Source organism: Pygocentrus nattereri, chromosome 5, assembly GCF_015220715.1.
Source record: "Pygocentrus nattereri isolate fPygNat1 chromosome 5, fPygNat1.pri, whole genome shotgun sequence".
NCBI lineage: Eukaryota > Metazoa > Chordata > Actinopteri > Characiformes > Serrasalmidae > Pygocentrus > Pygocentrus nattereri.
In genome coordinates, this window is record NC_051215.1 from 28,322,412 (window position 1) to 28,346,965 (window position 24,554).

Consider the following 24,554-nt stretch of genomic DNA (forward strand, 5'->3'; position numbering starts at 1 on the left):
AGCTCAGCTATAGCAGCTTTTCTCACATCTCCAGCAGGAAACTTTTTCCCAAAAGTACAGTTTCTTGCAAAACATCGACCGACATTCGACTTTTTACAAGGCCAAAGTCAGCTTCTCATTCACAGGCTTCAATTTCCCATTCCACCTTAAATGGTGCAGCAGTTACATTCTGATGCCTCAGGCACCTTTTAAGGTGGAACAGGAGAATATTTTAGTGTTTGACAGTTTCTCGTTGCAGATTAAACGTATCAGGAAACCAGCTGGAGTGATTATAAATGCAAACAAGTCCATTTGTCTCTGAATTATCGATCTTTGTCTTAAATCTTTCCCTTTGCCTTTTTGTTAGCTACTAGCTAGGTGAGATTGCTATCTGCGTTGCTGTGGTGACCAGCAGTCTGAGCACCAACCTTCAATGTTAAAGGGTGAATTAGCAGTTATAGGCTACATTCACCCCAGCATTTAAGACAAATTATTGCTAAAACTGTTGTTAGAACAAGCAGCAGAGCTCTATTTTACTGCAAAGGATTCTTTTATTTTCCCCAAAAAAGTCTAATGCTACCGCAGAGTTGCAACAGGGCAGTAAAAGAGCTGCATGTTGCTGACCGCTGGACTAGGGCATTCTCTCTGTTCTGTTCTGAAGAGTTCTTATGTAACTGTAACTGGCTAAATTCAAATCTTAATTAAAACAGTCACGAGTATTAAGTAGTTGCAAATTGTTTGTGACAGGCGCAATCAGACTGTGTTGTCAGTTCCTGATCTGATCGGTCAGGTTCAGTACACTTTTCAGCCCTGAAATGAAGTAGCTGTTTCAGTAGTGAGTTTTGGCTCATTGTCTATTTATGTCTACTAAATTCTGACGCATTTGACTGGATCTGAGCCAAAATGCTTCTGCTCACCTTAGAATTCATCCTGCTGCGGCTGCCGTGTACAGTCACATTGTCATTATGGAGACAGGTGCCGGTTACGTCAGCATGCTCCACAATAAGGTGGTTTGTTTTATATCATGGTCAGATCTGTTTTTACCTCTCCACAGTTTCCTCTTCCCATCTGTCTCAACACCACAGGCTTTTTGGTACTTTTCAGCACTGTTCTCCGGAATTTCCTGAGGTTTTCCAGTGGTTTGCTGCTTGTGGTAAACCGAAGTCACGCTACTGCATTCTCCTCTCTATGGCAGTCTTTAACAAATCTACACCTATATCCTGAATTCACTGGGCTTCAGTCATCCACAACTCTCAACAACTGGTCAACAAAGTTCGTCCCCTTCGAATGATAAGGTTCCATCTACCTTCTGAGCAGGTTTGAGATATTGAGCTTCAAAGATTTTGCGATCTAAACAGCAAAACTGAGAGTGGAACACGCTTCTTTCAAACATGAAAATGACCGACACCCTAAATTTATAAATGAGTTTTGTTTTTGGTTTTTTGGGGAACAGATGCAGACAGAAGCTTCTAATCCCAGGAACTCACTTTCTCAGATTCAGATTCCTTTATTGATCCCAGGGGGAAATTGCAGTTGTTACAGTTGCAGCCACTTACGTAAAAATAAACACTTTACTAATAATTTAAGACAATATAGAGAAATTTACAGTATGTACACAAGATTTAAGTACTTATGAGTATAGTAAGGTGGCGGTGATTGTGATAGTAATATGAAAAATCAGGTATAAAGCAATTACAATTATTTAAATGAAGTTAGTGTGCACACAATTGTTATTATTGCACATATGAACAGTTTCGTATTGAGTTTTGTGAATCACACATTGAGGGAGGAGTTATAGAGTTTGATGGCCACACTTCCTGTGGCGCTCTGTGGTGCATTTTGGTACGATGAGTCTTGAGCTGAATGAGCTCTTGTGTCTCATCACTGTGTTGTAGAGTGGGTGGGAGCCATTGTTCATAATGGCCTTCAGCTTAGACAGCGTTCTCCTCTCCGACACGGCCGTCAGCGAGTCCAGCTTCACACCCACAACATCACCGGCCTTGCGGATCAGTTTGCTGAGTCTGTTGGCATCTGCCACCCTCAGCCTGCTTCCCCAGCATGCAACAGCATAGAGGATAGCACTCGCTACCACAGACTCATAGAAGATCCTGAGCATAGTCCGGCAGATGTTAAAGGACCTCAGGCGCCTCCGAAAATAGAGGCGACTTTGGCCCTTCCTGTAGAGGGCGTCAGTGTTCTTAGCCCAGTCCAGTTTATTGTCAATATACACACCCAGATATTTGTAATCATCCACAGTGTCACATCAGTGGACACAGGGGTCACCGATGCCACGTCCCTCCTCAGGTCCACCATCAGTTCCAAAGTCCTTCACCGTCGCCCTGTACTCATCCTCAACTCCCTTGCTGATACATCCAACTATTGCAGTCATCAGAAAACTTCTGAAGGTGGCAAGTCTCTGTGCAGTAGCTGAAGTCCGTGGTGCAGAGGGTGAAGAGGAAGGTAGAGAGGATAGTTCCTTGTGGAACTCCAGTGTTGCTGACCGCTCTGTCTGACACACAGTGCTGCAGGCATACATATTGTGGTCTGCCAGTCAGGTACTCAACAATCCAGGACACAAGGGGGGCATCTACCTGCATCACTGTGAGCTTATCTTCCACTCCAGCTTCCTCCTATATTTGTCCTTCGCCTCCTTGATAGCTGTCCTCAGTTCCCTCTGGATTGTTCTCACTTCCACCCTGTCTCCAGCTCTGAAGGCCATCTTCTTCTTGTTGAGGAGAGCCTTAATGTCCTTTTTTACCCATGGCTTGTTGTTTGGGTAACATTTAATAGTCCTGGTTGGGACAGTGGAGTCCACACAGAAGTTAATGTAGTCCGTGATGCACTCTGTGAGCACGTCGATGTCCTCTCCGTGTGGCTCACAGAGTGCAGACCAATCAGTAGCCTCAAAGCAATCCTGCATTGCCTCGTAAGTCTCCCCAGACCATCTACTCACTATCCGATTGGTCACAGGCTGACTCTTCACCAGCAGCACATAACAGGAGCTGAGGTGTACCAAGTTGTGGTCTGACCTACCCAGAGGGGGGAGGGGGGAGCAGCTGTATGCGTCCTTAACATTAGCAATTGTAAGGTTCTCTCTGGAAAAAACATGAAAAAAGCAACAATGTTCAAGGAAAACAGTTTATACTTGTAATTTGTTTAAAAGCATAAAATGAATGTTCCAACAGAGTGTGTACATTATCGGAACATTAAGTTTAATGCTTTTTGTTAAAAGTTTTATGACATTTATTTGTATTATTTATTTTTTAAGTGACATTTATTTATTGTTTAAGGTTCTTGTTTTCTTCTTCTTCAAAAAAGCTTTGTAGATGAAGTATAAAGGCCAGTGCTAAATATTTTGTAAAATCTCAGAAAAAAGGTACAACACTGTCACTGGGGTGGTACCCTCAGGGGTACAGCTCAGTACCTTCAGTCAGGGAATATAACTGTACTATAATCCATTGAAATTAAATTTTCCAAGTTGTATTGACGTCACACCCCGTCTTATCTCCAGGCTTTTTATTAAATGGTTCTGTTTTAAAACATTAGTTTATGAAAAGATACAATTATCTACTTTTCCACTAGGAAAAACTTATTTAAGGTACCTTAAAACTGCTGTTGTACCTTAGAGGGTACACTTAAATTGATGAATGAATCATGTACCTGCATGGTACCTTTATTTCTAACAGTGTACAGTGCAGAGGTCAGTTTTAGGGAGGAACTATTATTTTAAGTTTCCTTTAGGTTAGACAGCAGCCAGCTACTGTAATAAACTCTCTCAGCAAGTAAGTGCAGGTTTTGTTTTATATCAGAAATGTGACTCTAATAAGCTAAAATGTCTTATTTTGGGAGAAAGATGGTTGAATGAATTAAATGAATGTTGTAATTAAGATGCCTTTAATTACCTTTAGGGCTTAATATTTATAGAATTTAAGACATTTTTATAGAAGGGCAAGAAGGCAGACAGAGTTTTGGCAACATGTTTTCATGCTTCATGAGCATTTTATAAACATTCCCTGCAGTCATTGAGCAGAGGTGTGTCATGATAAGGAAGCAGAATCTGATTGGTCCCCTTGTGTGTATTCAAAGTGCTGATTGGCTCACAGATAGAACCTTACAGAAATAAGTTAGACCATGACTTTGGTGATAAACCCTTTTTTTTTCTAGATAAAGAGTTAAAAATGCAGTCATATTTCTGCACGTTACTGTTTAATGGCTGGATGAAGCATCAGGAAAAAAAAACTAGAGGTAGCATGTACAAAAGTTATCAAATAAATAAAAAAAATGTGCTCTAAAATGTGCATAATATCCCATATTTAAGTGTGTTCTCTGTAAATCTTCCAAAATAAAGTACAATTACTTCAATATTTTCAACCCTGTTCTTGACCATCTTCAGTAGTTTAGCCTTTATTTACTCTCATTTGTTGGCCTATTGTCATCAACACTTTTGCTGAAAGGCAACAGCTCCAGATTCAGATGCCGTCAACTTTATGCACTTAAACTAATGATGCAGTGACACAAAGCTGATAAAGAAACAATTTAGATGTCACTTGTCCTTGTATTTTTAATGCACTGAAATGGGGTTGAGGACTGTATTATTGGGTTGTGATTCCTTGTTCACTCAAAACAGTAAATACACCTGAATTACAGCTGACGCTGTACAATTTAACCTCATAGTCAATATTTCCTTTCTAATCCAGCCACAGCAACTGTCCAACTCAAGTTCTTTATGATTCTCCAAAAGAGTTGATATAGGGGATATTTATTAAAGAACAAAAATTGATCTAATATCAGATGTATTAATATAGCACTACTGTCGGGACAAAACATTGTATCTACATTTTTGATGTTTTTCAGTTTTTGACATAATATGAAAAAGCCTGTTGCTCTTTATGTTGTGTGTAAAGTTCATGATGAATGGGCCAAAAGAAATGTCCCATAATGACTTGGATAAATGTCTGGGTCCATTGACTTAAATTCAAAGTAAAGTATGTTTTTCCTTCTCCTGTAAAGTTACCATTTTGGAGAGACGAGGTTTTGTTCCGACAACAGCGATAGGTTACATAATAAAGGTTCACCAAGTGACCTTTGAATCCAACAATTAATATTTTTGATCATTTCCAAGAGACATGTTCTATTTTACAACAGGTCATTTCCTCCTTATCAGTTGCTCCATGCTTGTATTAATTGGGTTTGATAAAAGGTGTGAACAGTTCTGTGGTTTAAGAACATGTCATAATTCTGACAGACTTTTTAGGACCTTTCTCAAGAACAAATTTAAGAAACAACTTACTAGTCTTATTAGATATTGGTGAATGAGGCCCAACAATCCTAAACACTCCTACACAGTTGTGACACAATGGCTTAAAGACAACAATGTGAAAGTATCAGGGTCACTATCACAAAGCTCTACTAACACAGTACATGTAAACTTGTAAAACCCAATGTAAATCTGTCTCTTATTATTTTGCTATTTAGCTATTATTTTACATATGAAAAAAAAATGGACATACCCTAAGTGACTTAACACAGGAAATATATGTAGCATGAGTTGTGTGGATTTGTAAAAAATTGAGTTTGAATGTTTTTAGTCCAGGTGTATGTAAACTGAAAGCCTGACTAAATGATCTGTATAGATATTTATAAGTCACGGTTTTGTTTACATAAGCCTGGTATAGGTTGGTATAGTGTAGTGGATAACACCTCTGCCCTCTAGACTGGGGTTCAATTCCCTCCCTGGGCAAGTACCCTACACCATACCAATAAGAGTCCTTGGGCAAGACTCCTAACACTGCCTTCGCCTACCTGTGTAAAACAATAATACTGGCTGCCAAACGCCATAAAATAAGCCTAAATGTTTTGATTTAGGACGCACTTAATTCAGAAAACATTTATCAATTATATTGTCTTAAACTTAATGCAGTACAATGGTCTGTTATGTCATAAATGGATTTCCAAAGCATTCAAAAGCATTTGTCTTGTATTCATACCAGAAATTCAACACAGCACATGAATTATACTAAATGAAAACAAAGAAAAAATAAGAAGAAATACAAATTACTATTAGCACTTTCAAAGTCAACAAAATCAGCAGTTTAGAATTATATTAATCTGCATGAACTCAAATTTAAATGCTTGATCTCATCAAAGCCTCGGTACCATCAAAGATTCAGAATGAAGAGTTCTGTAGGACAGGCTTTCAGCATCTAGCAGCACTGAATGACAACTGTAGTTGCTCCTGGCTCAGTAGCGAGTGTGGGAGCCTTTCAGGTGGTCCCAGTTATTGTATAGGGCATACAGTCCTGAAAGCACCAGGCCGACAACACCCCCACGAACTGCTCCACGCACACCCCCTACAACACACAGAAATGCATGGGTGAAGGAACAGCAACAAAGCAGACTACATTTCAAGGCCAAGCTCAAGATCAAGCCCAGACAGGTGATTGTTTCTTTTATGCACACAAGCCATGGCTGCTGGCTTTAAAAAGTAAACAGAGCCAGGATTTGGGAACAAATGCAAAAGATTATTATTATTAGTGTCAAAGTAGTTGGTCAAAAAAAATGCAGCCACAACATGAGCCCAAATACCTCAAGCCAATCCATACAGCTGCCATATTGCTGAGAATTCAGTCCAGTTTAAGTTTCAGAACAATGTTTTTGACTGTTTGGGCAAAAACATGAACAAAGTGTGTCAAAGCTGTCAGTTGGCAGCCATAGTCACTGGCAAAATGACTCACTAACCCAAAAACTCCCCCAAACTCTTCTGTGCCATGGAAGTTGAACAGCCTGAGGTCTAACAGAGACAAAACTGCATTCAGGTCAGTTGAGGGGGGATAAAGGCTGATAGAGTTCTCATGTAACGGAGCATGTCCTCCACACCCATCACCAGAGGATCCCTGATAAGTGTGGCATGAGCTCAGCGTGACGTAGTAGCTTAGTCAGAGCCTGCACTTAATTCTTCTTGCTGCGCTGTGCCCACACCCATCGCTCTCAGAGCAGGACACTGCCCACAGTCACTGCAACATCGGCAAAGTCATTCAGACCTGCACCACATTAACAAAATGCAGCACAGCAGATTTGTTTTTGATTCTCTGTATTTTGAGGTGTAACTCACAATGTCTCAGTGGCTCTGATGTACAGGATTTTTAAAATAAAATAAAAAAAACAAAAATAAAGGGTTGCTAAATATCCTTAAAGATTTATTACTGCAGAACTGCAAGTTATAACCACCTGAATTACTCTTACTGCTGTTTTGAAGAGACAAAATGTCTCGGATAAAGCAATAAACTTTTGCATAATTACGCTTCGGATAAATGTCTAACTATGCTCACTTGATTGATTTATTTGCTATTATTTTTGCTGATTATGTGTAATGACAATCAGCAAAAAATAAAAGTAAAACTCATAATGAAGTCAGAATTTTCTGTTTTGTTACTATTTTTTATACTATTTTCTGTTTGTATTTAGATATGGCTCTAAATTTTTCATACTTTTTTTCCTTCTTACTTAGAGGTCATTATTTTAGGCTTTATATACCAAAAACTCAATTTTTTTCATTTCATTTTTCACTTCATTTCATTATCATGAACATTTTCCATCCTGTGTTTATCCTTTAGAATGAAACAGGCTGTTTTTGCTACTGACCCTTTAAAACTGATATATGTAAACAGACTCTGTTCTGATTGGCTGCCGTATATTGTGCCCAATTCAAAAACCAGCCTTGGCTCAAATAACTTCAGTGTGAATGGGAGGAGCTATCGGCTGAATAGTCAAGTATATGTAAATTGTTTGATTTCTGTCAAGTCACAAAAACAGTGAATGGACTGTTTTGCAGCTTAGTTTCCATATATATGGACTGGGAAGCGAAGGGTACGCTTTGAAACTTTAGCACATCTACGTACTACACTGAACTGTTATGTCAGTGAGGAAAATTTGTTTTTCCAGGATATGAGCCATTTAAAATCAATAGTCCAGTATGATTTAAAGACAACATTTAAAACAATAAATGACAGCCGAAATTTTGGCTAATGGCTATGGGTTAATCAGCAGAAAAAAGGAAAATGTACACACGCTAGAAAAAAACTGTAAAAATGTACAGAGTTCACAAATTTGTGACTAACATCAATTTAAGTCATTAAGCCCTTAACCACCCAACTGTACCCTGCCTACAGGTTATAATGTCCATATATTTCCTTTGACTGTCAGTGATGGACAGAAACTTTATTAATCCAACAAGGAGTTGCATGGTTACAGTAGCAACAAAAAGAGACTGAAAAACATACATACTGTTTCATTAACTTACATGGAAAGTGATAAATATTTTTTCCTACTCTTGCAAAGTTACTTTTCTGGAGATACAAGATTTTGTTTCGACAGCATATATAAGCACTGTTGTTGAAAGAGAACCTGGTATCTCCGAAATGGTAACTTTACAGGAGAGTAGAAAAAAACCCTACTTTACTTTTAACATAAGTCAGTAGAACCAGGCTTTTTGGGACATTTTATTTGGTCCACTCATCATGTAATTTACATACAATGCAAAGGGCAACAGGCACTTTCAAATTGTGTCAAAAACTGCAAAACGACAAAAATGGAGATACAAGTTTTTTTCAGACAACATAGACGTACGTAGAGAGAGTGAGCGCGAGTGAGTGAGTGCGAGCTAAGGGCCCCACAGACTAGTTAAGGATCCACTGTATAAGGTAAACGGATTTTAAAAATGCACACCAGCCTTTAAAAGCACCCCTTTCCCAAGCAAACATATCTCTCACTCCTAAGACAAAGACAACTAAAAGACTTTATGACCCTGCTTCCCTGCACGTCCACATATTCAGTTTTTGTTTGCTCAGCTGTCCCTTGACGTGAAAGAAAAAAAAAAAAAAAAAAAAAAAAAGCACACATTATTCAGAACAAGAGACTTTGTACTGGATAGGAAGCCACTTGTAAAACAAAATGTGTCCGGAAAAACATTTGAGGGTTATGTGAACCTGATGTACCACTTCAAACTATCAGTGAACTCGTGATTAGAACGAGCAGGTTCATTGAGGCCAAAGACAAATCAGCTGTGTGGAATGGAGAAGACGAGATGGGGGCTGCGAGCTGCTGATACGACCGCCTTATCTGAATTTGAACTCTAGCCTCCTATTTTCAGCTGACTGGCAAAAACTTCACAGGCCTCTCCTTCACCGCCTGTGTGCGCACACACACAAGCACATGCACACTCATGCTTTCTAGTGATGGCCCCTTCTGAAAACTGCACCACAGTGCATGCTGGGACATTCCAGGACTTGATCAGATCTGCTGTGATTTGCAAAAAAAACACACTTAGAAAACTGCCAGCAAATCCAAAAATCACCTAGGTTGTTGCTGTCTGTTGGACTGTAAAATGGATTTTAAGGTCTCAGACTAAAGTCTACTAAAGGGCACAGACTATTCCTCAGGATACAGTGAGGGGAAAGTATTCAGACATGCATTTTGTTATTTATTATATACAAGTCTATATATGCACCTCAAATTTACATGCATGACGTCTTGAGTTTGCACTTACAAATCTGAACAAAAAAAAAAAGCACGAACCATGTTTTAAAAAATTAAAACGATAGAGAAAATTTCCAGCAATTGTAATAAACACATATGTACAGTCAGGTCCATAAGTATTTGGACAGTGACAATTTTTGTAATGATGCCTACACCACCATAATGAATTTGAAATGAAGCAATCAAGAAGTGACTGAAAGGTAGACTTTTTTTTTAATTCAATAGAGGTTTAACAAAAATATTGCATTAACCTTTAGGAATTACAATTCTTTTTTGACCTGACTGTACTTTGTAAAAACAAACCAAGTTCTACACATTAATACTGCACAAACAGAAATAAAAACTGCTTTCAAGCTTGGTGTAATTATAAAAGATGTTGGCATTGGTCAGGAAGACTTCATGCCAATCACGGTAAAGGCTAAACAACATTTACATGTATGGTTATCCAATTTGATCAATTTTATACAGGAAGGGGAAGGCAGTGTTAGGAGTCTTGCCCAAGGACTCTTACTGGTATAGTGTAGGGTATTTACCCAAGCAGGGGATTGAACCCCAGTCTACAGCACAGAAGGCAGAGCTGTTACCCACTACAAAGATCAAGGATGATTTAGGACATTATTAAACAATTTTATTAATATGAAACACTCTACTCTGGAAAAAGCTACAGAGCCAAGCACACATCCACACCAATACAACTTGTTCAATAATTTGCCAGTGGAATATTTCACTGTACCGTCCACGGACAAATGTGCCACACAAGATTTCTCTCGGATTACTGATAAGGTTGGTAAGAGAGACGGTAAGAAGTCCATAGAACAAAGAAGCAGGAACAGAAATTAGCCAGAGAATAACAAGCCATGAACTGTTCTGCAATCATCTCATTTCAGACACCCCATGCAAAACTTATCCCAAAAAAGAGCAGAGATTGTATGTAAAATTTGCGCACACACATTTAGACAAAATCAGAATTGTTTTAGAACAATGTAAACAAAAACTGAATTCTCTGGCAACTTGTCATATTTGGAGAAAGAAGTGTTACATGTATAATCCCAAAAACACTGGGTCATTACACGTGTCTGAAGGAAACATGAATGGAGCGATACTGGGACACTTTAGAGGAGAATGTAAACTCATTTTAACACTCAATTTGGGGAGAAGGTGGACTTTTCAATAAGACAACAACCTCGAACATACAGCCAAATTAACTCAAGATTGGTTTCTGAAAACAACAACAAAAAAAAGAGCATAATGGAGATTACATGGCATCTCCGCACTTGAGTCCCACTGAAAGTTTAATTTTGAAATTGTGTGTCCATCACAGGGACCCTCACAACATTGGGGAACTAAGGATAGTTGACCAAAATGAGTCAAAATTAAACCACAATGCTGTAAAATGAGACATCTACAGCATGTCTTACTGCAGATGTCTCAAAAGTTGTAACTGTCAACAACAGCGTTGCAAAATACTTTTGCTACTCATTCGTGGTGTCTGGATACTGTTTTCTTGCCAATGTTGTTTCTGAACCTCTCTTTGTTTCTACAAATGAATACACTTTTTTTGCTTGTATTCACATAAGTTAAAATATATCATGTGTGAATTTGAAATCAATATGGACGCATCTTAAATAATACAAACTGCACACATTTTAAATAATACAAAATAAGTGTCTGAATACCTGCTTCCCTTCACTGTACTTCCCCAAACAATGGAATCACATGTTTTTGTGATTTTTTTTTTTTGTGTTTTTGGTTCACATCTTCCTCTAGTTGCTTACGAGCATTCAACTGACCTAGAGTCCATTTCCCAAATCTTACACAACCCACACACAAACTCAAACTGAACTGCTGAGCAGCTTACTGAAAAATACCTGTTTGTTCAGGCAATTTACAGCATGTTTGAGCTGCGTGTCTAGCCCTTGCTGGTATCTTAAAGAGACCTGTCTAAATTTACTAAACTGGAATTCTTTTCTTGCTGATTAGCCAGCCAAATAAAAGTCTCATTTCATTCCTTTTTGGAGTTCCACAAGATTTCTGGGTCACTGACTGGTGTGATTCTAAATGCTGGAGAAAGGCCTTACTGATAGCAGTGCTCATTTTGATTAGCCTATAGATTTGTAAGTTTGTACAGTGCCCATCAAAATTTAGGAACATTTAGCTTTTCACAATGTTTTTAATACTATACAGCATATGCTTGCTTTGTCAGTTTGCAATAACAACGTTAATAAGACTAACCAGATTTATTTTGTCTGATATTTAGTTTAGATTTTTCAAATATATTTGTATTTTTAGATATACCTATGGATTCAATTAAAACAGTGACAATCCTCTTGTTGTAATGTCTGCACTAATCAGGACTTAAACTTTTCAGCTGTTTAAATCACTTTTGGTTCAAAAGAGTTTCAATTAGTGATGTACGATAATACTGGAACCACTTTAATATCAGCAGATAATTGCTAAAAAAAGCTGGTATCAGGCAAATGTATAGGTTTGACCACTGTCTTAAACCAATATTTGACAAAGTATTTATAGCACTCCAGATGAGAATATATAGTCGACAATAGCACAACTGATTGCTTACAGTCGTATGCAAAGGTTTGAAGACCCCTGTTTTGTTGGTCACAATAAGAACACATCCTCTACAGAGAACAAACTTCAGCATATCTTCACGCACAATCACACTCTATTGCTGCATTTAACATACTGGGGAAAATAAAGCAAAAGTTATGGCACATTATAATTTATGTTTTATGTTTTCCCAAAATGCTAAACTCAGCAAAAAAACTAAGAAATTGTGCTCCAACAGCTGCAGAATTATGTTTGTTTGTTCCCTGTAGAGAGAATCAAATAAAAAAAAAAAAAAAAAAAAAACAACACTTCGTTTGACTGGGGGAGTTTGAACATTTGCACAGATATTGAGGTTTTGTATTGAATTTTTTTTAATTAAAAATTTTTTTTTTGAATTTTTGTATTGAACTTTATTTTTGTATTGAATGACAAAGCTCAGTATCAAAATTCATACTGAGCTTTGTAAAATACAGTCTAAGAGTTTAGTAAAGAGCAGTTTTATATTAACAAACCCTTTGCAGTTAATTTTATTATCAAAATCAAACATTACAAAGAACAAACAAAGAAATGACACTTTTTCCATGGGCAGCACATGTGAAACATGCTTTCCTTTCAGACTTTCGGAAATGGGCGAGGCTAATTTCAGTTCATTGATGCAGCATGTCAAGGAACTACTATGACCTGGAAACTGACATCTGAGAAAAAACCTGATGAAAAACTTTTCAAACACAAAGTGTCTAAGGGTTTAGTGGATCACATCATAGAAAACTTTTTTCCTTCCTTATCTGTATTAATTGTGTTCCCTTTCTTATCGCACTGCAGCACAGCTCCAGGAAGGAAATCATTTCTATTCTAAATGCAGGCCAGTTTGCAAACACTCCCATTTGTTTTCTTACCTGGGGATTTATAAAGCATACCAGTCATCGTGCCAGCAGCCACAGTGTTGAGGTCATCTTCCGCTCCTCTGGCCTTCTCTACGACCACACCAAAGACACTGTACAACAGCGCTGCCAACATACACACACAAACAAATAAGCTAATGGCAGTTTCAGTCAGACAAAGGGCTATTTAGCAATTCAGCACATAACTCAAATGACCTGTGTAGTCTGTTCTTACAATTCATGTGATTAGGTGCCCTGAGGTGGTAGTGCAACTGACTGCTAATCTGAACAATATCTTTCACATGTGCAGAGACAGAAACTAGGGCACTTACCAAGTGAGCCCAGGGTATTTGCCCATGTAGCACTCTGACGGGTCACCAGGTTTAGCACTCTGCAGGAGAAAGTAAAGGATACGTCCTTTCACCAGAAGACTTAATCCTTCTGACAGACAGTCTTAGAGGAGTGAAAAGGTTAGACTGACTCATGAATGCTACTAATAAGAGTGAAGGCCTGCTTACCTCTCTGGTGATGGGAAAGCATATTCTGTTAAATTATTACATTGAACTTAAAGGGCCCATATCCTACATTTAATCCCTGTGTGGTTTTGATGTTTTAGTTGCTCAATGGTCTGGTGGACTGACCGCATTATTGTTTTTTAAATCAACACAGCCATAACAATTTATGTAAAAAAAAACAGATGTTTAAAATATCACAAATGGTCAGTGTAGGGTTCCCCAGCTGTAGCCAATCAGCAGCCCGTCCATATTGTCCTCACACACACACACACACACACACACACACCAGCCATGCAGGAGGAGACCAGAGTGAAGGACACTGCACCTCCACTCTTTTACTCCCTGCAGATTCAGTCCAACACCACACGTGTAATATAAATGTGTAGGGGGTGAACAGTGTGACATCACAGGAGATGTGTTATTTTATATGCTCTTCATAGAAAATGAGCAAAGGCCAAGAAATCTGAGGCTGAACATAAATCATGTCATTTTTTCTTTTGGTAAATATTGAAAATGGACCCCAAAGACCCAAACACCTCACATGGGTTAACTGTTATTCTCTGGGGTCCATCTATGACATGTGTGTGGGATTATGCACCAAAAAAAGTCACAAAATAATCAATTAAAAATTGCCCGTTTTTGCAACACCATTCTAAAATATGGAGATATATATATAAAAAATATCACACGCACATACATATAATATATACACACACACACACACTATATATATATATATATATATATATATATATATATCCATCCATCCATCCATCCATCCATCCATCCATCCATCCATCCATCCATCATCTTCCGCTTCTCCGGGGTTCGGGTCGCGGGGGCAGCATCCTGAGCAATGAAGCCCAGACCTCCCTTTCCCCAGCCACTTCCACTAGCTCCCTGGGAGGGATTCCGAGGCGCTCCCAGGCCAGCTGGGCGATATAGTCACGCCAGCGTGTCCTGGGTCTTCCCCGGGGTCTCCTCCCCGGTGGACTTGCCTGCGACACCTCCCAAGGGAGGCGTCCAGGCGGCATCCTAACAAGATGCCCGAACCACCTCAACTGGCTCCTCTCGACGTGAAGAAGCAGCGGCTCTACTCCGAATCCTTCCCGGATGACCGAACTTCTCACCTCTAAGTGAGAAGTCCAGCCACCCTGCGGAGGAAACTCATTTCGGCCGCTTGTATTCGCGATCTCGTTCTTTCGGGCATTACCCAAATCTCATGACCATAGGTGAGGGTGGGAATGTAGATCGACCAGTAAATCGAGAGCCTTGCCTTATGGCTCAGCTCTTTCTTTACCACAACAGACCGGTAAAGAGCCCGCATCACTGCTGACCCAGCACCAATCCGCCTGTCAATCTCCCGCTCCCTTGTACCATCAGTCGTGAACAAGACCCCGAGATACTTAAACTCCTCCACTTGAGGCAGGAGCTTATCCCAGACCCAGAGAGGGCTCTCCACCCTTTTCCACCTGAGAACCATGGTCTCGGATTTGGAGGTACTGATCCTCATCCCGGCCGCTTCACACTCGGCTGCAAACCGATCCAGTGAGAGCTGAAGTTCACGGCCTGATGTCCCCAATAGGACCACATCATCTGCAAACAGCAGCGATGTGACCCTGAGGTCACCAAACCGGACACCCTCCATCCCCTGACTGCGCCTAGAAATTCTATCCATAAAAATTATGAATAGAATCGGTGACAAAGGGCAGCCCTGACGGAGTCCAACTCTCACTGGGAACGAGTCTGACTTACTGCCGGCCATGCAAACCAAACTCCTGCTTTGTTTGTACAGGGCCTGAATGGCTCGTAGCAAAGAGCCATGTACCCCGTACTCCCGAAGCACCTCCCGCAGAATACCCCGGGGAACACAGTCAAATGCCTTCTCCAAATCCACAAAGCACATGTGGACTGGTTGGGCAAACTCCCATGAACCCTCCAGAATCCTGGAGAGGGTAAAGAGTTGGTCCAGTGTTCCACGACCAGGGCGGAACCCGCACTGCTCCTCCTGGATCCGAGGTTCGACTATAAGCCGGACTCTCTTCTCCAGTACCCCTGCATAGACCTTACCAGGGAGGCTGAGGAGTGTGATTCCCCCATACATACATACATACATTATATATATATATATATATATATATATATATATATATATATATATATATATATATATATATATATACACACACACACACACACACACACACACACATATACACATACATATATATATATATATATATATATATATATATATATATATATATATATAAAGTCTACACACCCCTGTTCAAACGCCAGGTTTTTGTGATGTAAAAATAACAGCAAGACAAATCATTTCACAACTTTTTCTACCTTTAATGTGACCTGTAACCTGTACAATGCAATTGAAAAACAAACCGAAACCTTTACATTGGAAAAATATAAAATAAAAAACTTAAAATAACCTGGTTGCATAAATATGCACACCCTTAAACTAATACTTTGTTGCAGCACCTTTGGCTTTTATTACAGCACTCAGTCTTTTTGGGTAGGAGCCTATCAGTGTGGTACATCTTGATGTGGCAATATTTGCCCACTCTTCTTTGCAAAACCATTCCAAATCTGACAGATTGCGAGGGCATCTCCTGTGCACAGCAATCTTCAGATCACCACACAGATGTTCGATGGGATTCAGGTCTGGACTCTGGCTGGGCCATTCCAAAGTCTTAATCTTATTCCGGTGAAGCCATTCTTTTGTTGATTTAGATGTACGCTTTGGGTCATTGTTGTGCTGAAAGATGAAGTTCCTCTTCATCTTTCTAACAGAAGGCCAAAGGTTTTGTGCTAACACTGACTGGTATTTGGAACTGTTCATAATTCCGTCCACCCTGACTAAGGCCCCAGTTCCAGCTGAAGAAAAATAGCCCCAAAGCATGATGCTGCCACCACCATGCTTCACTGTGGGTATGGTGTTCTTTTGGTGATGAGCAGTGTTGTTTTTGCGCCAAATATACCTTTTGGAATTATGTCCAAAAAATTCAACCTTGGTTTCATCAGACCATAACACATTTTCCCACATGCGTTTGGGAGATTTCAGATGTCTTTTTGCAAAATTAAGCCGGGCTTGGATGTTTTTCTTTGAAAGATAAGGCTTCCGTCTTGCCACCCTACCCCATAGCCCAGACATATGAAGAAGACGGGAGATTGTTGTCACATGTACTGCACAGCCAGTACTTGCCAGAAATTCTTGCAGCTCCTTCAGTGTTGCTGTTGGCCTCTTGGCAGCCTCCCTGACCAGTTTTCTTCTTGTCTTATCATCAATTTTGGACGGACGTCCTGTTCTTGGTAATGTCACTGTTGTGCCATGTTTTCTCCACTTGATGATGACAGTCTTCACGGTGTTCCACGGTATATTTAATGATTTGAAAATTCTTTTGTAGCCTTCACCTGACTGATATCTTTGAATAATGAGATCCCTCTGATGCTCTGGCAGCTCTTTGTGGACCATGGCTTGTGCTGGAAGATGTGGCTACAAAACTGTCAGGACAAACCTACTAGAACAGCTGAACTTTATTTGGGGTTGATCAGAGGCACTTTAATTGGTGACAGGTGTGTGCTGACTCCAATTTAACATGAGTTTGAATGTAATTGGTTAAATCTGAACACAGCCACATCCCCAGTTATAAAAGGGTGTGCACACTTATGCAACCACATTATCTCAGTTGCTTATTTTTACTTCACCTCCCTGAAAGATTTCTGTTTGGTTTTCAATTGCATTGTACAGGTTATAGGTCATATTAAAGGTGGAAAAAGTTGTGAAATGATTTGTCTTGCTGTAATTTTTTTACATCACAAAAACCTGCCATCTGAACAGGGGTGTGTAGACTTTTTATATCCACTGTGTGTGTGTGAGTGAGATATATCTCTCATCTCATTTGTGCACGTGTTTACTACATAACAACTCAAGTAAAGTTAGGAAATTTTATTATTTTTCATGATTTGGTCCTTTTAATAAGGTGGTGGGCCTTTTGAAAAAGAGGTTAAGGACTACAATAGGCCTATTATTCAAATGTAACAGAAGAATGGGGGCTCTCATTTGTTCATAAACAAGTTCATATTTCTCCCTTGCAGTGTTTAAATAACATGTGGAAACAGCGAACCATGTAGTAACATTCCTGAGTCTCTTCTTGACAGGTAAGAGACAATGTAGTACAGTGTGGGCTACATTAGCATGTATTTCTCTACCACTCTCATGTCCCACAGCTTCTCTGCTGAGAGAGATACAATATAGATCATACATGTGAGGCATCACACACACAGCCACAGAACTGGATTTACATAGAGTTATGCACCCTTCCATGGCCTTGACCACCAGATACACCAGGTCACTGCTCTGTACACACAGCTGTGTTTGAGCTGCTGGTCAAACAGATGAACATATTTTGCTGCCTTATTCTACCACTGTAGATGATGAAAAAACTACATAGTGAAAAGCAAAATCAGGGATTTTGTTTAGAATTTCAGTGAAATGTTTATCACTACCAGCCCCTGAAATCTGAGGTTAGCTCCTGCTGAGCCAGAACATATTCCAAGAGCTTGCTTGAGCAATTTCTCCAAGCCTGAAATGGACTAAAGTTGGACCAGAAATCTGCTTACACATGAACTGCACCAACAGAAAGCTGCTGTATTATTAGCAGGCCAAACGTTTAGTTATGTAAGAAATGCTTTTACAACAGACAGTTAACTGATATTTTCAATTTTCTACCCCTTTAAAATGTGGCCTATTAGGTTTGAAGTCTTTTATGGATGTCACGGTCACCAACTAAAAAAGGTGTTCTACATATATATTTATGCAAAAACAATGAGTATGTAAGAGTAGCTGGATATCAGAGCAGCATATAGAGTTCCCCGTGGTCACATACAGAGGTCCATTACTGCCTGTCAGCCTGTCTGTACAGCAGCCCGCGTCACGGAAGAGGAACATGCCACCTACACTGTGCGAATGAGTCATCTGATTATGCCCCTAAGAGGCGGAAGCAACATTTAAGGAACCCAAGCAGCCAAAACAGAAAATCAAGTCATAGTAAACAGCGCCCTCTAATGGCTAAATATCATAAAGTTGTACATTGGAGGAAAATGCAAAGGAATTGCATGGAGATCATAATAAAATAAAATAAAATATTGCACTAAATGATCCGTTTTACATCCCTGACTTCATTAACCAATTGTTTGCTGAGTGAAAGCACTGCTTAGACATCAACAGTGATGCAACTGGAATCAAAAGCCAGGATAAGAATAGATGGGAAGTGAAAAGGCAAAGTAACTCACTCAAAGTAATGATTAGGCTAACATTTACTGGCTGACACAAGGAGTATAACATTAAGATTTTCTTATTTATATTTAGAAGAATTCTGCTTCTTACAGTCTTCATCTGCTTTTCTTTTGCTAAAATGAACAGGTAACAGAAAAGCACTCACTGTACATTGCGAGGTTTAGACCAGGCCATATTCTTGGTTTCAGACAGTCCCATTCTAAGTCCATTGATGGCCCCAAACAGAGCACCTAAACATAAAACAACTCAAATCATAAGTCCATAACAGTTTTTCAGCATCTGTGAATAAGGGAAGGAGAGATGAATAGATCAGTTAGCAAGGGTGTTAAGCTCAGTATTTGATCTGAAATGTTTAATGTGTAGAGAAACTGACTCAGATTTCTTTACTTTAGTGGTGATAGGAACCAGGGGTCCTTCTGTCCACAACATAAATATAGCTATTTTATTACTATCCAAAACCACCAGTGAACCTACATGTGTCTTCTGATGTTTTATATGTGATGATGGTGAGCTTTTCACACCAAACCACTCTGAATGACTTTGTTTATTACTTACCCACTTCTTTACTTAAAATGAAAAACATTTATGAAAAAAAAAGAAAAAAAATCAGTGGAGTTTCCCTTTATACCAGGATTTACACCTTGGGATGTAAAACTACTCAAATGAAAGGCAGAACTATGATAGACTTTACAAAAGGGTGGAGGGGTTGTACCTGTCATACAGCATGATCCAATTGTGAAGAAAGCCAACTCAAAGCGCCCTCTGGTCTTGTTGGCACCAGTGGGCAAAATGAACTCATCTGCATCCTATAATACAGAGATATATAACACAAACCACGTCAAACATCGAGACTTAGCAAATAAATAGAAATTGTATGTTAAAATTAGCAGGAAAAAAAAACGTCTTGAATTCTTTTCTTTTCACAATCAATGAAACATAATATGACAGAGTGCTCAAACTTTTGCATATGACTGTATGAATTCAAGATATTCATCACAGTAATATGTTTTAATTTCTCATTACATTTTGAAAAGGCAGTGCTCAGAATACAGATTTTAACAGCTTTAGGAGACAGTGTGTCCACTCACTGTCCACTCTACTGTGTCCACTTAGTGTCCACTCTGTTAGACACTCCTACCTTGTTGGTCCACCTAGTAGCTGTAAAGTCAGAGACAATAGGTCATCCTCTAGTCCTTCATCAGTGGTCACAGGACACTACCCACAGGACGCTGTTGGCTGGATATTTTTGATTGGTGGACTGTTCTCAGTCCAGCAGTGACACCGAGGTGTTTAAAACTCCAGCAGCACTGCTGTGTCTGATCCACTCAGACCAGCACAACACACACCAACACACCACCACCACCACCACATGAGTGTTATTGCAGTGCTGAGAATGATCCAACACCCAAATAGTTCCTGCTCTGTGGTGGGTCTGTGGGGGTCCTGACCACTGAAGAACAAGGTAAAAGGGGGCTAACAAAGTATGCAGAGACACAGAAGGACTACAGTCTGTAATTGTACAACCTCAATTCCAATGAAGTTGGGTCGTAGTGTAAAACAAATAAAAACAGAATATGATGATTTGCAAATCCTTTTCAACCTATATGCAATTGAATACACTACAAAGACAAGATATTTAATGATCAAAAGGATAAACTTTATTGTTTTTTGCAAATATTCACTCATTTTGAATTTGATGCCTGCAACACGTTCCAAAGAAGTTGGAACAGGGGCAATAAAACACTGGGAAAGTTGAGGAATGCTCAAAGAACAACTGTTTGGAACATTCCACAGGTGAACAGGTTAATTGGAAACAGGTGAGTGTCATGATTGGGGATAAATGGAGCATCCCTGAAAGGCAACAAGCAAGGATGGGGTGAGGTTCACCACTTTGTGAACAACTGCGTGAGCAAATAGTCCAACAGTTTAAGAACAACGTTTCTCAACACGCAATTGCAAGGAATTTAGGGATTTCATCATCTACAGTCCATAATATCATCAAAAGATTCAGAGAATCTGTAGAAATCTCTGCAAGTAAGCGGCAAGGCAGAAAACCAACATTGATCCCTCAGGAGGCGCTGCATTAAAAACCGGCATCATTCTGTAACGGATATTATCACATGGGCTCAGGAACACTTCAGAAAACCATTGTCAGTGAACACAGTTTGTCCAAGTGCAAGTTAAAGCTCTGCCATGCAAAGCGAAAGCCATATATCAACAACACCCAGAAACGCCGCCGGCTTCTCTGGGCCTGAGCTCATCTGAGATGGACTGACACAAAGTAGAAAAGTGTCCTGTGGTCTGACGAGTCCACATTTCAAATTTTTTTTGGAAATCATGGATGTTGTGTCCTCCGGGCCAAAGAGGAAAAGGACTCTCCGGATTGTTATCAGCGCAAAGTTCAAAAGCCAGCATCTCTGATGGTTTGGGGGTGTGTTAGTGCCCATGTCATGGGTAACTTGCACATCTGTTAAGGCACCATTAATGCTGAAAGGTACATACAGGTTTTGGAGCAACATATGCTGCCATCCAAGCAACGTCTTTTTCAGGGACATCCCTGCTTATTTCAGCAAGACAATGCCAAGCCACATTCTGCATGTGTTACAACAGCGTGGCTTCGTAGTAAAAGAGTGGGGGTACTAGACTGGCCTGCCTGCAGTCCAGACCTGTCTCCCATTGAAAATGTGTGGCACATTATGAAGCGCAAAATATGACACTGGAGACCCCGGAGTGTTGAACAACTGAAGTTGTACATCAAGCAAGATTGGGAAAGAATTCCACCTACAAAGCTTCAACAATTAGTGTCCTCAGTTCGCGAACACTTATTGAGTGTTGTTAAAAGGAAAGGTGATGTAACACAGTGGTAAACATGCCCCTGTCCCAACTTCTTTGGAACGTGTTGTAGGCATCAAATTCAAAATGACTGAATATTTGCAAAAAACAATAAAGTTTATCTGTTTGAACATTAAATATCTTGTCTTTGTAGTGTGTTCAATATAGGTTGAATAGGTGAATATAGGTTGAAAAGGATTTGCAAATCATCGTATTCTGTTTTTATTTATGTTTTACACAAGGTCCCAACTTCATTGGAATTGGGGTTGTAGAACTACAAAGTGCACCTATATGGCAATGAGTTAGGTTACAAGTTAGGAGTACCTAATAAAGTGCTCAGTGATGTTCCTGTCATTAACTGAAAATCATGTAGCTACCGACTTCACAGGCAAACTTACAATATTTCACATACATGGATATGAGAAACTGTTTTCACAAAGCTATTCACTAGAATTGTGTTATCTGTAGTGATGACGCTCCATTCAGTACCTTTGGGATGAGTTTGAATGATCCAGAACGGATCATCCAACATCAGTACTTGACCTCAATAATGCTCCTGTGGTTGAATGCAATAAAATCCTCACAACAATGTTCCAACATCTAGTCTACAGTAGTCCCAACAGAGTAGAACCTCTTATTGCAGCAAAGGGGGACAATCTGTCTACTAAAAACCCTTGTTTTAGATGAAACAGTGGTTGAGCAGGTGTCTAATGCCATTTCATCCCTTGCCCCTACCACTTAGCCCTTAGCCCTGGTTAGGTTAGGGTGTCCCGATTTTGTTGAGACAGAGGGATAGGGCCAAGTGTTAGGGTTACACGGCCCTCCAGGCTTTTCAGAGGCACAATCCAAATGGAGTGGTAAAAGGGTAGGGGTAAGAAGAAGAAATGGGATTAGGCCACAGTGTACCACTACAACACCATTTCAGTAGATTTCAGTCATTCTGATCATGTTTTTGTTGAAGAATATCCTGTTTTCTTGGTTCGGGGATACAGCCTTGCTGATTTTTCTGTTACCTTTGTTTCTAATACGCAAGAGTAGTGAGTCATCAGTATCCCTGAACTTTGCTTTGGAATTTTCTTTCCTACATTGATAATCACTTCACTATAAATTGTTTTCAGAATGATTTAAATACTTTTACTGCTGTAACAAATTGTTCAGACATCATGCAGACCTGTGTTATGTTATGCCAAATAACTTTAGCTTTAGGAACTAGAAGTCTCACCTGAGTCAGATATCTGGGGTCAACATTTAGGTATGGTGAGAGGGGGCTCATTCCTGTCACTGTTAAAAAAGATAAAAAAAAAAAAAAAAAAAGTAATGGGTTATTCAGTTACTCATGAATGAACCACAGGTCTATGTAACTGCTTGAGCCAAACATCAAACGCTACCAATTTTCTGTCTGGTGTTCAGTGTTCGCTTCTTTATTTTGGCACTGGAGCTACAATATAAAATAATGGACGTCAGTGATTAGTTTTGTGATATAAATGTCAATGAAGCACATTTCAGGCACCAAGCACGTCTTGACTGACTATGTAAATTTGACTTTTTGGTGAACTGTTCCTTTAAAGTGAAATGGCATCTTTTTTCAGATTTTCTGTATAATTCAGTCACAGTAAGCAAAGTTATTCTGAGAGGAGCAAAATGGCACATTGTGGAGAAACTTCACTGCACGTACCTCTTAACCATTCACCTATTTTAAAACTTTAAGCCGTTCCCTCAAAACTAGTGTTAGACGATGTTTCACGCAAAAACCGTCTGAGTCAGACTTCAGGGTCATTAAACTTCAGCTTTATACGTTTGGTTCCCATCACCACCACTGAACGAACCTAAGCGGGGAAAATGTACAATTCTTAACTGGGACTCTTCTTAGAATCGGGCATTTCACACTAAACCCCTCTGAACAACTTTCTTACATTCTGTACATTAAGGTCTTCTGAAATTTTGAGGCATCGGTGGAATTTCCCTTCAACGGCTATGCTTCACTTCAGCTCTATTGACTTACACGGCACTCCAGCGAGCTCGGAGTTTGAGTAGCCCGGTCCACTCGATCTGAAGAGGCCACCAAAGCCACCTCCTCCTCCGGCCATGGAGCTGGAGCCCTGGCTGGAAGGCGATCCTCCACTGTCGCTGTCCATCTTCACTTCAAACTGCGCCTGCTTGGCAGCGCTCGTCCTTCACTTAGCTGGACAAATCCTGTCAAAAGAGCGAGCCAGTATAATCCATTTCGGCGAGTCCAAACTTAGAAGGTAACCCGGGACACGGCAGTAAATAAACGGAGCGCTGCGTCCATTGACCAGCGTTAGCTTACCCGCATGCACAGCGCTGCAGGAAACACACACACCTAGCCAGTTATCTACTTAGATTAACACTTAGATGAAGCAAAAGAAAAACGGCTCAAACTTGATATTTATTCGAAATGTTCCCAGGTCAGTGTCTTTCACGACAAAACCGTGGGTATTCAACCGCTAAATTAGTTGACCGTCACAGCTGAAGCTGGCGAGTAGGAAGTTCAACCTCGTATAACCCTTGCAGCTGTCGCGTCCAAATGTGTCGCCCAAGCATGATGTTGTAAGAACATTAACAGACATGTATACTTATAATATATATAACACCAAGAAAGCACAATATTTACCTAATAATTCTACAACAGTCGCAGCACATGCCGCATCAAACAGTGTTGCTTTGGGACGAGCCTCTTCGGATTCTCGCGACAGCAAGCGCTGGTTTACGGCCAGACTCTTACGGAGAAGCTTCGAACACAGCTGTTGTGTTCAGTCAATCCCCATGCTGTGAAATTGGGGGAGAAACACAAAAAATATTGCTTGAAAATTGACAATCGTGACGATATCGGTTACGATATTATATCTCGAAGTATGCAACGAGATCGCACAACGAAATCTAATATTTACCCAATAATTCTACGATATTTGCAGT

General features: G+C 39.9%; 1 protein-coding gene across 3 annotated transcripts; it reads right to left on the minus strand.

Annotated features, from left to right (window-relative positions):
* Positions 1 to 2,933: 2,933 nt before the first annotated feature.
* timm23b (translocase of inner mitochondrial membrane 23 homolog b (yeast)) lies at positions 2,934 to 24,402 on the minus strand. 3 transcript variants are annotated; one of them, XM_037538882.1, is made up of 8 exons: positions 24,253 to 24,402; positions 23,623 to 23,813; positions 22,843 to 22,901; positions 19,501 to 19,594; positions 18,934 to 19,018; positions 13,292 to 13,350; positions 12,975 to 13,085; positions 2,934 to 3,074 (listed from the first exon to the last, which is right to left on the minus strand). In XM_037538882.1, the coding sequence occupies exons 2-8, from the start codon at positions 23,753 to 23,755 to the stop codon at positions 2,959 to 2,961; spliced, it is 657 nt and encodes a 218-aa protein (XP_037394779.1). In that variant the 5' UTR covers positions 23,756 to 23,813; positions 24,253 to 24,402; the 3' UTR covers positions 2,934 to 2,958. The 3 variants fall into 3 exon arrangements, 2 of the variants coding, with proteins under 2 accessions (XP_037394779.1, XP_017546136.1); XR_005130324.1 differs by lacking the exon at positions 24,253 to 24,402 and adding an exon at positions 6,136 to 6,329 and having other exon boundaries at positions 2,936 to 3,074; positions 23,623 to 23,755; XM_017690647.2 differs by lacking the exons at positions 2,934 to 3,074; positions 24,253 to 24,402 and adding an exon at positions 4,523 to 6,329 and having other exon boundaries at positions 23,623 to 23,755.
* Positions 24,403 to 24,554: the final 152 nt, after the last annotated feature.